This window comes from Oncorhynchus keta, chromosome 28 (genome assembly GCF_023373465.1).
Source record: "Oncorhynchus keta strain PuntledgeMale-10-30-2019 chromosome 28, Oket_V2, whole genome shotgun sequence".
NCBI lineage: Eukaryota > Metazoa > Chordata > Actinopteri > Salmoniformes > Salmonidae > Oncorhynchus > Oncorhynchus keta.
In genome coordinates, this window is record NC_068448.1 from 41,069,823 (window position 1) to 41,084,091 (window position 14,269).

A 14,269-nucleotide genomic window follows, 5' to 3' on the forward strand; every position below is an offset into this window, starting at 1 on the left:
GGAGGGAGCTGTCTCCTTCCCAGTGCTGAATTGACGTCACGGAGGAGCAAGCTACCCACAAGGGGGCGCGAATATCGCCCCCACAAAATTGTACAGTGGTTTCCATCTTTTCAGCAACGTTTCATAAACTGTCTTCGAGTCATGTGAGTTCCACTGACTTCTTTGTTCTTTGCTTGAGATGATGCCTTTGGAAATGTTTTGCACACACAATGAATGGTTCAGATACGGTAAGATAACGTGGGGTAACTAGCACTCCCCAAGAACAATGTCCAATTGCTGACACAAGAAAAGAAAAGTTTCGTAAAACATTTGGAATATGGATGATGGTCATGCTTAGAAAAACAAACTATGAAGGCAAGTAAGTGACTACAGTTTACGCTTTTTTAATCAAATGTTTTTTTTAAATAAAATATTTTGGGGTAACTTATGTTAAACATCTATTTTTTTTAAAATGTGTTGAGTGATTAACTAAATTAACTAGTGATTAAGTTAAAGTCCAAGTATCAAATATTGAAATAAAATGGCATCATCTCACCGTTAATATCCTCACTATGATGAGGTTTTGATGTAAGGTCCCTCTTTTTATTGTCCCATCAAATCATGTCCACATCCTAAAGTATCTACAAAATGACTATGTAACTCATTTAAGTTATTTGGACATGATTTGAACATGATTTGGAAAATGCTAATTTAGTCACTATTGACTTACATCGTATCTAACTTAATTAGATTATAATTAGATTACCAGTCAAAAGTTTGGACACACCTACTCATTCAAGGATTTTTCTAGATTTTTTTCTATTTTATACATAAATAATAGTGAAGACATCAAAACTATGAAATAACACATATGGAATAATGTAGTAACCAAAAAAGTGTTGAACAAATCAAAATATATGTTATATTTGAGATTCTTCAAAGTAGCCACTTTTGCCATTGAAAAAATCTTTGCACACTATTGGCATTCTCTCAACCAGCTTCACCTGGAATGCTTTTTCAAACATCTTGAAGGAGTTCACACATAAGCTGAGCACTTGTTGGTTGCTTTTTTTCTTCACTGTGCGGTCCAACTCATCCCAAACCATCTCAATTGGGTGAGGTCAGGTGATTGTGGAGGCCAGGTCATCTGCTGCAGAAATCCATCACTCTCCTCCTTGATCAAATAGGCCTTACACAGCCTGGAAGTGTGTTGGGTCATTATCCTGTTGAAAAACAAATGATAGTCCCACTAAGCACAAACCAGATAGTATGGCGTATCGCTGCAGAATGCGGTGGTAGCCATGCTGGTTAAGTGTGCCTTGAATTCTAAATAAATTGCTGACAGTGTCACCAGCAAGCACCCCCACACCATCGCACCTACTCCTCCATGCTTCACCGTGGGAACCACACATGCGGAGATCATCCGTTCACCTACTCCGCATCTCAAAAGGACACGGCGCTTGGAACCAAAACATTTGACTCATGAGACCAAAGGACAGATTTGCACCAGTCTAATGTCCATTGCTTGTGTTTCTTGGCCCAAGCAAGTCTCTTCTTATTATTAGTGTCCTTTAGTAGTGGTTTCTTTGCAGCAATTGGACCATGAATGCCATATTCACGCAGTCCCCTCTGAACAGTTGATGTTGAGATGTGTCTGTTATTTATTTGGGCTGCAATTTGTGAGGCTGGTCACTCTAATGAACTTATCCTCTGCAGCAGAGGTAACTCTGGGTCTTCCTTTCCTGTGGCGGTCCTCATGAGAGCCAGTTTCATCAAAGCTCTTGATGGTTTTTGCAACGGCAGCTTTCCACGTTTTGAAATGTTGACATTTTCCCCATTCACTGACCTTAAAGTAATGATGGACTGTTGTTTTTCTTTGCTTATTTGAGCTGTTCTTGCCATAATATGGACTTGGTATTTTACCAAATAGGGCTATCTTCTGTATGCCACTCCTACCTTGTCCCAACACAACTGATTGACTCAAATGCATTAAGAAGGAAAGAAATTCCACAAATTAAGTTTTAAACAAGGTACATTTTAACTATTTTAAGTTATACTAATGTATACTTATACACTTTTGAAGTGTACAGCCGACAGAATTCAGAACATGGGCCATTCTTACCGTGTTGTCCCTGTACACCAAGTCAGAACTGTAGGATAATTAAAGGGGGCATATAAGCAGACAATGAAAGCTCTTACAATATTAGATGATTACACTTTTCAAAAACAGGTTATAGGCTACATGTGCACCACCAAGTCAGAACAGTAGGTGAAATTAAGAGGTGAAAATAAACCAAATTATTAGGGTGAGGCACATGGGCTACTAACAGCTTGCTACACAACATACACTTAGTATTACTTTCTTAGCTACAGTATACATATCTCCCTAGCATATTACATCATTTATGCAGCAGCATACAAGACATTTTTGGACTCACCTTCCCAGCTAGCACAGTGGATCTGGGCCGATTCCGGCTGAGAGCCGGGGCACTCGGCTGAGATCATTAACATTTCATATTTATTTATTTTTCCATATTTTCTCGTTGTTTCTGTGATCAAAAAATACAATTAACATTTACATTAAATTATTTAAGAGTCCTGTTTAAGTTGTATTTTAGTATTTTGATACCTTGTGCAAGGCCACTGATAAGCATTAAAAACTTTGTGGATGGAGCCTCCCGAGTGATGCAGCGGTCTAAGACACTGCATCACAGTGCAAACTACATTGTTACAGATGCTAGTTCTATACCCATGCTGGCCACGAATGGGAGACCCATGAGCTGATGCACAATTGGCCAGGCATTGTCCGAGTTAGTGGAGGGTTTGGTTGGCCAGGATGTCCTTGTTGCATCGCACTGTAGTGACTCCTGTGTCGGGCCAGGTGCATGCACGCTGACACGGTCACCAGGTGTACAGTGTTTCCTCTGACATCATTGTTTTGGGGGTGGATGGGTATAATTTGTATGAATAAAATGTATAAGAGCAATATTTAAAATTACTAAATCTGTTTATTTTGTATACATTTATTTAAATTTGCATCGGGCCACTTCTGGGGGGGATTCTGGTAAGATGTCGACAAAGTTGTCTGAATTCCGGTAGACAGAAATGGCCTGATGTACTTGGGCTGATTCTGGGCAGTCATTCATTTTGATTCCGGGCCAAGTCTGAAACCTGATTCCGGAAGAAGGCCGCTTCTGGGCCGATTCCTCATTGCTCGCTGGGTTGTTGTGCTGTGCTCACTTGAACAGAAAGGTGGAACGGCGGTCCTTCGTGTGCAAATTTTGTCTTCAAACGATCAAAGTCTGCTATTTTCTGGATGTATAACTTGAAAAAAAAAGGTTGAATCATGATGACGTCAGTGATCTGCAGGTCTTAGCTCTAGAAAGAGACATGAGTTCCCGATTTACAATTCCGTTGGATGAAAGTTCAAAACGTAGTTTCCCAGTCGTAGCTCGTTTTTCCAGAGTTCCCAGTTGTCTTGAATTCACTAAAGTCAGATTTTGCAGTTCCGAGTTAACAATTGTTTTGAGCGTGGCACAAATCATGCTTCATTGACAGCATGGCCAATGTTGAATGTTTATAATTTTAAACTAGGAAAAGAGACCCTTATTCTTAGACCTGGGACCACACAGATACAGTCACTCCATTCAATAGCAGTTAGCCACTGATTCCTTCCAAACCACTCATTGTTGAATTTGCGATTTCCAACTTGTTGTGTAATGTTTATGTCCAATGGATGATGAGCACCAATACATTTTATCTATCATTTCTCTTAATTATTTCTCTTCATGTGACAAGGATTAAAAAGGATTTGCCAGTAGAATGTCGACTTGATTCATGATGATGACTGCTAGCTAAGATTTTGAAAGTATGATGTTGACATGATCAGTCCAATAAAAGCTCCTGTAGATAAAACGTGATTTTATGTCATTTTATCTGTGGCAAGTGACCTTTAGCCTTCTTGGATGGGCACTTCTAATGTAACTGTGGCAGCACCCAAGGGGCTAGAATTTTCGATGTCTACCCTTAGACTTGGCTGTGATGTACTGTCCATATGAGTGACAGAACACTGAGCAAATCACAGTGCAACTCTCTGCATTTTATGCTGGCTTGCCCCACCACAACAGAAAACACTGAGCTAGGCTGAAACACCTGCATTTTGGAGCTGCCTTACTCAAGAAAACAAAAACGAGACCATGTTTGTATGCAGCTTTATTAACTCAGTGATATATATATATATTATATATATTACATTGTTTGCAAACTGATATGTGATATGTATTAATGGCAAAATAACATGCAGAACAGGCAAGCCCCCCAAAAAAACATGTGGGGCTCAAAACCGGTGGGGCTCTGCCCCACCTGCCCTGAATAACAGGTCGCCACTGCCAACATTCAATGTCTACAATTGGTTTTTACAATGTGTTTGGTTCATCCAGACCAAGTAACAAACAGCATCAGTGTGAACCAGAGTTTGTGAGCGGAGTTGAGCTGTTGGAAATACCGCACTGCTCAGGTGCTCCAGGTCATTTGCAACGTCTCTGCTTCAAACCGCTCTGTGCTCAAAAAAAGAAAACTGCCGCTCGATATTTTCTCCATTCATTAAAATCACAATTTAACCAACACCCATCTATTTTTGTGACTACCCGGGCCTACTATTTGGTTTTGAAGTATTGAAACCAAATCCTATGATTTGAATGAAAAGTGTTTGAATAAACATGAAAAGGTGAATGTAAGAAGTGCACATGTCATATTAAACAGCATATAAACATTCCAAATAGGTCAGGAGCCAGACAGGGAGCCCAAGAAGGAATGGAAAGGAATTATTCAGACTATATTATGTATATTATTTCAAGGCTATAGCCTACAAAGAAATACATTCATTGTGAAGCATTTGCGAGTGTGACACAAAAGGCTGGTAGGAACATAAAGCATTCAACATTGTTGTATTAAATCATTATAGTCTATACATTTCGTATATAGGTTGTGACTTTACTTATAATGAAATACAAATTAAACGAAAAATGACATTTTTGCCTTTGAATTTATTTTTAGAATACATTTTTAGAAACATGAGTTTGGCCTGTCTGTGGCTTCAGGCTCATGCGATGGTGCCTGGAGATCGGGCCAGTAGCGGAGAGTACCCATTCCACACTTGCAGGATGCTAAACATCATTTTCGCCATTCTTGACAGGCTGGGCAGAGACCCTGATTTTGGAGTTATTTATATAGGTAGACCTAAAGGTTTTTAAGGCTAAATAACCCAATCAAAACGGAAAGCTTCTTGAATACCGGCATATACCAAGCCTATTGGGCCAACTATGGCCTATTGTATAGATAGATAATAGAACAAACATGAAAGAAACGTTTAAGATATGTTTTTTTTGTTTAGAAACACTTTGCTCAATGACACACGCCGTTAGCTATCACCTCATTCCTTTCTTTTAGCATGTGAATGTAGTACACCACCATGCCTCAGGACACGTGTCCTTTCAGATTCCATTATGATTATTTAGTTGTGGACAACTCCCTCTCAACTCCCAACTCCTCATCATTGTACGTCATCTTGATTAGGCACATGTGTGTTTTATCCGTTTCTTTATGAAAATATTTAGCTAACTCCAGGTCAATAGCTAAAGCAAAGGGGCTATAGCAGCACAGAAGTAGATTACAAATACATGCTGGGCCGGGCATGCCTAAAGTCGTGAAGTAAGCGCTACTGGAGCGTGCGAAAAGGCCGACGCTCCAGCCTTTGAGAATCTCGCTCCGAGCTCCTGTCAAACTGGGATCGCTCTGCTCCAGCTCTACCCCCCAACATCTGGTGTGAACAGAAGTAGGATGTAATGCTGCTATTTTTCCGGTAGATGACAGCAGCGCATGCACCATTGGACAAAGTACGTCCGCGTTGTGGAAATTCTCCGTATTGTATGCCTTTTACAGGCCTCCGTAGTTTAAGAAACTTTCCTGACGGACGCTGACCTGCGTTTTGAAGCAAACCTAGCTACATTTTACAGGAAAAGGAAGGTAGTTAACATCAGCTACATGGGCAACTGAGTAGTTATTTTTAGTAATTCTCGGTCTGGCTTGCTAGCATGGCTAAATTGCCAATCATAACTAAGCGTACTAGCAAACGTTTAGGACTAGCTAGCAATCTAGCTAACTTCGCTAGCAGCTGCATGTGATGCATGCATGTTGAGCTTGCTAAATGTGATGTGTCTTTTTTCAGGAGGAATGTTGTTATGATGTGTTCTTTGGCTCTGTTCCCCCCACCGCTGTCCGGCGATGGAGAGACTTCTCAATACAACGAGTCCAACACAGATCCATCCGTCTGGTTTGAGGTGGGCGGGCTACCGTATCATTGTCAATCCCTACTACTGTTAACCGGGTGGGTAACATTTGTGGAACGTTCCAACAGGAATCTGTTCCAAAAAACTTCGCAAATAACAAAGGTTGCCAACAAAACAACGCATACAATTTTGAATAGCGGCAGAATAAGATGCCGGGTAGAGAGTGGGCTATTTCATAACGTTTTTCACTCACCACGTTTATTTCCCGAAAAATGTCTTTCCTCACTCTGGTAGCCTATGGGCAAACATTAAGAATAAGTTACGCGGTGAGTTGATCATGCTACTTTGTATGCGTTGTTTGTTGGCAACCTTGTACTTGACATTTTTGGAACAGATTCCTGTTGGAACGATCCACAAATTATACCCACCCCTGTTAACTTACTAGTCACCACTAGCTACAGTGTAACTTACCGAGTTGCCACAAACTGTCTGCCACTGCATTGCTTGGATGTTTAATGTTATCACCTAATATTAGGCAATGGTGTGTGTGGAGAGCAAGAGCTACAGTGTATGAATAATGTTGTATGTGTTTCCATTTTGCTGTAGGATTCACCTGCTCTGAATCTGTACTTCCCGCGAGAGTCACTGAAGCCTCACAGCCGCCAAGAGAGCAGCAGCAAGTCGGCCTTCAGGGACCACTGTGAGACGCTGTACACGAGGAGTGCAGGGGCTTGGTGTGTGTGTGTGTGTGTCTCTCTCTCTCTCTCACTCTCTCTCACTCGCAATTCTCGAAGCCCTGTTCACTAATCCCCACCTCTTGTCTGCTAGGCGTGATGCCGGCCTGTCTGGACTCCTAAATGAGATCGCCAACTCCAGTGCAGAGGGTGAGTGCCATGTTATCGTCGTTCTTTCACCGTCACGAAAGTATTACATGCAAGCGTGCGCTTTAGATAAGAAATTGTCATGCAAGACTTTGTATCTTTTTAAAGATGATCAATCTTGATAACCAAACGTGATAAAGAAGCATATTCCTACACCTAAAACTGCTCCAAAACACATTTATGTTCAAACATTTAAACGTTGGCCTCAGTTGACTACTGCATGCCACTGTTTTGATAACGCATCATCACTGACATCACTCGAATGGTTGGTCTGACAAGCAGCCCAGATTACAATGCATGTTATTAGCCTCATTGAGTGTTTTTTCATTTTGACAATTAAAAACATAGGAAAATAAGTGCCATTTTTAGAAGGCCGTTCCGTTAGAAATGAGTCGTGTAACGTGGCATGAATGAGAAATTGACAAAAATATATACCCTGCAAGGTTGGCTATCCATAGCTAGCCAGCTCGTCCAAACCACAGCAAGCTCAGCTGTCATTGATGGATGTTTTGCCATCTAGTGACCTAAGCGGGACGTCTTGCTACAGTTATTTTTACTATGGACATTGGCAGCATCATTTGGTAGCTCTCACCAATAGGTGCCATTGATTTAACAGGAGTGGACACTGTTAACAACCCTGCATATTGGTAGCTAACTCTTTCAGAACAGACAGACACCTAACCATCTTGCATTGACTGAATACTCGCTTTTCTAGCCCAGGTATCTAGCTAGCCTCTCCTAGGTTTGGCACATCTGAAGTCCCTCACTGCAAACCATATTGAATACTGTTTTAAGGTGTAGTGTACATGATCTGCCAGCAAAAGTGACTTTGTTATTGTGGGCATTACCGTGCAGTTAGCCTGTTGGCTAGCTTTGGCTGTCGCAGTTTGTCCCGTTACCCATGTCAAAACTACTGTAATGTTTAACACAGCTAGAGCTTACCCTCCGAATGAACACAAAAACATGTGTAAGTGGGTTTTTGAATGAACAATAGGCGCTTATTCGATGCTAGCTACCTGCTTTGAATGTGATTGTAGACATCATGCATTTAGCTAGTTTACTAATGACGGGTAACAGTAGATCTTGATGCCTCTGCCCATGTAATGTAGCCAAGATGAATGTGCTCATATATGCAAATGCATTTTTGACCGGACTATACTGGCTTGTTATCGTGGTTGTGAGTATTTTGTTGTTTTTCGATCTCAAATTGGTTGTTTTAGCTTTTCGTTTATTCACTTGTTTGATTACGGCTGCTCCTGAGTGGCGCAGAGGTCTAAGGCACTGCACCAGTCCCTGGTTCGAATCCAGGCTGCGTCACATCCCGCCGTGATTCGGAGTCCCATAGGGCGGCGCATAATTGGTCCAGCGTTGTCCGGGGTTTGGCCCGGGGTAGGCCATCATTGTAAATAAGAATTTGTTCTTACCTGATTTGCCTAGTTAAATAAAGGTTACATTTTTTTTAAAATAAAATAAAACATCTCTCGAAAAATGTGTAATATTATGTTCTAAAAGCATTTTCATACCATCACGTTCAACAAGGTTACCTAACCTCGACATGTAAACCAATGTTACAGGTTGATTTGAGTGTTTCAGTCCCTCTCCTAATTTGAGTGTGTTCCCAGTGCCTAAGTGGCTAGGGGTGAGCTCGAGCTGTGTCCTGGCCTTGCTACGCTGGGTTTCCTCCTTCCACAGCTCTCTGTTTCCTCACCTAACAGTAAGTGGTCCAGTCTGTCGTTTCACATGGCTAATTCTCAGGCAGTTCCAATCAAACAATACAGAACTTGCCGGGTGTGTGTTGGATTCTGCAGGCTTCTCTAAGTGACTGTCATTATTTTGCCCTTTGTCTTCAGTTGAGCAGCGAGGAAATGACCGCCGAGTTTTCCCAAGTGCTGGACTGGTAAGACTACCTTATTTAGTTGATGAATCCCCAGTCGGATCCTTAAATATACTCTCTCTTATGTTATGTATGTCCTTGTCAAATGTGAGGTATTTGTTTACTTTCACAAAAGCATGCTCTCTGAAATCATGGCTGAAGTATGCTATGTATCTGTAGTTGTCCTCCTGTTCTTGCTCCCTGTGTCTCAGGTCGGACTGTGCAGTGCGGGGCTTTGCCTGGCACCCACACACTCAGAAGTGTGCCGTGGCCCTTTCAGACGATTCCATCAAGATCTACAACCCCAAGAGGTTAAGTCTGTCGCAATGGTGCTCTCTCTCTCTCTCTCTCTCTCTCTCTGTCTCTGTCTCTGTCTCTGTCTCTGTGTCATTGACTATCAAACTCTACGGGCTGGCTTCGGATGAAACCTACAGTGCATTCGGAAAGTATTCAGACCCCTTGACTTCTTCCACGTTTTGTAACGTTACAGCGTTATTAGAACATTTGATTAGATAAAACATTTTCCTCATCAATCTACGTACAGCACCCAATAATGAGAAAGTGAAAATGTTTGCAACTGTATTAAAAAAAACCTGAAATACCTTATTTACATAAGTATTCAGACCCTTTGCTATGAGCCTCGAAATTGAGCTCCGGTGCATCCTGTTTCCATTGATCAGCCTTGAGAAGTTTCTACAACTTGGAGTCCACCTGTAGTAAATTCAATTGATTGGACATGATTTGGAAAGGCACACACTTGTCTATATAAGGTCCCACAGTTGACAATGCATGTCAGAGCAAATACCAAGCCATGAGATCGAAGGACGTGTCCGTAGAGCTCTGAGATAGGATTGTGTCGGGGCACAGATCTAGTGAAGGGTATCTGCAGCACTGTGAAGGTCTCCAAGAACACAGTGACCTCCATCATTCTTAAATGGATGAAGTTTGGAACCACTCTTCCTAGAGCTAGCCGCGGGGCAAAACTGAGCAATTGGGGAGAAGGTCCTTGGTCAGGAGGTCCAGAGTTCCACTGTGAATAATGGGAGAACCTTCCAGAATGACAACCATCTCTGCAGCACTCCATCAATCAGGCTTTTATGGTAGAGTCAACAGACTGAAGCCACTCCTCAGTAAAAGACACATGACATCCTGCTTGGAGTTTGCCAAAAGGCAACTAAAGACTCGCAGACCATGAGAAACAAGATTCTCTGGTCTGATGAAACCAAGATGGAACTCTTTGGACTGAATGCCAAGCATCACGTCTGGAGGAAACCTGGCACCATCCCTACGGTGAAGCATGGTGGTGGCAGCATCATGCTGTGGGGATGTTTTCCAGTGGCAGGGACTGGGAGACTAGCCAGGATCGAGGGAAAGATGAACAGAGGAAAGTACAGAGATCCTCGATGAAAACCTGCTCCAAAGCACTCAGGACCTCAGACTGGGGCGAATGTTCACCTTCCAACAAGACAACGACCCTAAGCACACAGCCAAGACAACGCAGGAGACGCTTCTGGGACTTGAGTGGCCCAGCCAGAGCCTGGACTTGAACCCAATCTAATATCTCTGGAGAGACCTGAAAATAGCTGTGCAGCGACACTCCCCATCCAACCTGACAGAACTTGAGAGGATCTGCAGAGAAGAATGTGAGAAACTCCCCAAATACAGCTGTGCCAAGCTTGTAGTGTCATATCCAAGAAGACTCAAGGCTGTAATAGCTGCCCGTCCTGTTTGTACATTGTCATTACGGGGTATAGTGTGTAGATTGATGAGGACCAAAAAAACAAATGAATCCATTTTAGAATAAGGCTTTAGCGTAACGATATGGAATAAGTCAAGGGGACATACTTTCCAAATGCACTGTATGTCCTCAATCGTATTGTCAGACCAGTGCAGTGTTTAAATTATGGCACCGTTCCTGCAGTGTTTACGTACGGTTTGTGAGTGAAATTCTCTCTTCTCTGTCTCCCTGCCTTGGTCTCCCTGTCTCTTCGTCTCTCTGTCTCTCGCACATTCTCTCTCCTCAGTGCTACTACTCCCACCCTGAAGCACCGTCTGCAGCGCAGTGTGGCGGCTCTGCAGTGGAAGCCTTTGTGTGCGTCTGCCCTGGCCGTCGCCTGTCACAACTGCCTGCTTGTCTGGCACGTGGACCCCACCTCACTTTCTACCAGGTACACACACACACACACACACACTTGTGTGCATTATAGAGTCATTTCTATGTCTTGAATGTTCTTTTTCCTCTGCCCTCCCTATTTCTCTCTCAATCTTTTTTGGTCTCCCTCCCTCCTACAGGCCTTCCTCTGGCTGTGCCCAGGTCCTGTCTCACCCAGGCCATTCCCCCGTCACGTCCGTCGCATGGTCACCTAACGGACCTCTCCTGGTGTCGGCCTCTCCCAGGGACACTGCCATGCTGGTAGGAATCGTCTCAATCCACACACACACACAGGATCTGCTACTCGGCTGTGAAAGTATTTTACTGTGATGTCGTAAGCGCTTTGTGACTCTTGTCTGTCTCTCTCTTTCTCGCCGTCTCCTCTCTGTCAGGTGTGGGACGTCGCTGTTGAGAGCTGTGTGCCTCTCCACCGCGTGGGAGGGGGAGGAGTCTCGTACCTGTCTTGGTCTCCCGATGGCAGTCGTGTGCTGGCAGCTACACCCTCCTCCCTCTTCAGGTCAGAGACGGTAGTGCAGGAGAGCTTCGTGTAGTGTTGGTCGGCTTGATGTTTCTGTATTACTGTATGTGTGTGTTATTTATGTGTTTGTGTTGCTGCAGGGTTTGGGAAACCAGGATGTGGACTTGCGAGCGGTGGCCTAGTCTGAAGGGACGCTGTCAGGTGAGATTGTGTGTGTGTGTGTGTGTGTGTGTGTGTGTGTGTGTGTGTGTGTGTGTGTGTGTGTGGCTGGCTAACTGTCTCTCTGTAACTGTCTAGTCTGGCTGTTGGAGTCCTGATGGGAGTCGGCTGCTCTTCAGTGTGCAAGGAGAGACCGTCATCTATGCCCTGACCTTCACTGACAACCCAGGTACACACACACACAATTCCATGTACAATATGAGGCACTTCAACCTTTTTATAGTTGTTTACACTGCTGTGTGCTTGCGCTGTTTGTTTGGATGTGTGTTCTCCTCTTTGTCCACTAGGGGTGCCCTTAATGATGTCAGGTGGGCCAAAGGCAGCAACAGTGGTGGCCGACCTGTCCGAGACCACCTTAAATACACCTGACGGAGATATCACGTAAGGAAAGGCCCGTGTTAGCTGGTCCTTTACTTCACTAGTTGTCGATTACCCTCACCGATTGGATTGTTGCGTTTTGTCTATGTGTCAGGGTCGGAGGAGAGATCCAGTCATTGGCGTGGGATCCGAGAGGAGAGCGTCTAGCCGTGCATGTCAAAGGTCAGGCTTGTTCTGTCTCTTCCCACTTTCTCCGACTTCAGAGATTGTGTGTGTTTTGACGTCTTCTCTCCTTCGCTCACTTCCTCCCTCTCATCGGCTCCGCCAGGAGACGCCGGAGCAGGCCGCCCTGCCATGATCGCAGTGTTCAAGACTCAAATCAGCCCCGCTTTTAAGCTTCTGCCATGGTATGTGCTCTAGTATGTTACATTGCCAGGAAGGTATCTCAGTGGTAATCAGTTGTGTGTATCTCAGTGGTAATAACTGTGTGTGTGTGTCAGTGGTTTTGTCCAGGGGGAGGCCGGGACAGAGCCCAGACTGATGCAGTTTAACCCCAACTACCAGCATGGAGCCCAGCTCACTGTGGTTAGTCTCTCTTCAAACTCTTCTCTTTACATTCGCGGGCCTCCAGTCATTTAGACGACGCCTCACAGTGCTGCTTAAACTGGTTTTAATAAAGCTAGAGTTCACTGATAAACTTGAAATGTAGAGCTGTTTTCAAACCTCAAGTTGTTTCTGCCTTAATTCCATTCGTATGGGGAGACATGGGCAACATAAAATGGTACATGGTCCACACACACAAATTCCCTTTTACATGGCTATTGTTGTACAGTAGTGCATCAGTGACTAGAGCAACAGGTGTAGTGAGGTGTAACTTAACTCATCCTAGTGACTGTAGTGAATTCTCTCTCTACAGTGTTGGTCCAATGGGAAGATTACCCACATGCCTTTCTGCTTTATGAGTGCTGGGAATCCCCAGCCTGGCCTGGGAGGCAGCCCGTCTCTCCCCCTGACCCAGGGCAGACCAGCCGACTACAACAACCAGACTCTCTACACAGAACTCATCTCCTGACCACATACACACACTCAAACTAACACAGAAACCATATTTCAGTACAATTTATACTTTTTTTTTTAACACTTTGTAAATAAACGTGCACAAAGTGGAATGCAAATTGTGAATGATTGTGTCTTTTTGAATTCCTAGACCAAGACATGGTAAGGGGGTTGGTGGAATGGGGTTAAGGTCTAGGCAGCGCTGGCCCGTTCTTTCAAAAGCGATAAACAAGGTGATTGGGAGTTTGGAGCATTTTAATGGAGATTTTCATTAGTCTTACTTAGACTATCCATGTACTAAGGCAGGGTTTCCCATCTGAAGATTATTTTAAGTAAGTCTAATGAAAATCTCCATTGAAACACTCCAAACCCCCAATCACCTTGTTTATCTCTTTTGCGAGAACTGGCTGAATTTTATCTCCCCCCCCCAAGTTCTTTGAGCAACAGACATAAAGGACTGTATAAACAAATTTGTTCAAAAGTATTCCCATGCACAATAGATACACTCAACCGCAAGTTTAATATAAGTACACCCATCTAGTACAGGGTCAGACTCCCCTTTGGCTCCAGAACAGCCTGACTTCTTCGGGGCATTGTACAAGGTGTGGGAAATGTTCCACAGGGATGTTGGTCCGTGCTGACGCGATGACATCACGCAGATTCTGCAGATTGGACGGCTGTATTTTCATGCAGCTTACAAGCCGTTCCATCTCATCCCAAAGGTGCTCTATTGGGTTAAGGTCTGGGTCCGCACAGGCCACTCAAGTAAACTGAACTCCCTGTCATGTTCCAGGTGGTGTTTTTCCACTCCTAAATTGTGTTGGTGATCGTGTGCCCACTGGAGCCGCTTCTTGTTTTTAGCTGATAGAAGTGGAACCCCCGGTGTGGTCGTCTGTTGAAATAGCCCATCCGTGACAAGGATCGATGATTTGTCCTTTCCGAGATGCCGTTCTGCACACCACTGTTGTATTGTCCCGTTATTTGTCTGTGGCCCGCTTGTTCGATTCCTGCCATTCCCCTTCGACC

At 43.8% G+C, this 14,269-nt stretch overlaps 1 protein-coding gene across 1 annotated transcript; it reads left to right on the forward strand.

Annotated features, from left to right (window-relative positions):
- The first annotated feature begins 5,847 nt into the window (after nt 1–5,847).
- Nucleotides 5,848–13,369, forward strand: aaas (achalasia, adrenocortical insufficiency, alacrimia). The gene is made up of 17 exons (XM_035741228.1): nt 5,848–6,003; nt 6,206–6,317; nt 6,873–7,000; nt 7,095–7,150; nt 8,770–8,861; nt 8,998–9,044; nt 9,233–9,331; nt 11,045–11,188; nt 11,313–11,433; nt 11,565–11,689; nt 11,791–11,851; nt 11,948–12,038; nt 12,157–12,250; nt 12,342–12,409; nt 12,516–12,594; nt 12,688–12,772; nt 13,104–13,369. The coding sequence occupies exons 2-17, from the start codon at nt 6,219–6,221 to the stop codon at nt 13,257–13,259; spliced, it is 1,545 nt and encodes a 514-aa protein (XP_035597121.1). The 5' UTR covers nt 5,848–6,003; nt 6,206–6,218; the 3' UTR covers nt 13,260–13,369.
- The last annotated feature ends 900 nt before the right edge of the window (nt 13,370–14,269 follow it).

Coding starts and splice junctions, on each gene's coding strand:
- aaas (XM_035741228.1), top strand. CDS start 6,219: ATGATGTGTTCTTTGGCTCTGTTCCCCCCACCGCTGTCCGGCGATGGA. Junction 7,001..7,094: donor ACGAGGAGTGCAGGGGCTTG/GTGTGTGTGTGT, acceptor CTTGTCTGCTAG/GCGTGATGCCGGCCTGTCTG. Junction 12,595..12,687: donor GCTTTTAAGCTTCTGCCATG/GTATGTGCTCTA, acceptor TGTGTGTGTCAG/TGGTTTTGTCCAGGGGGAGG.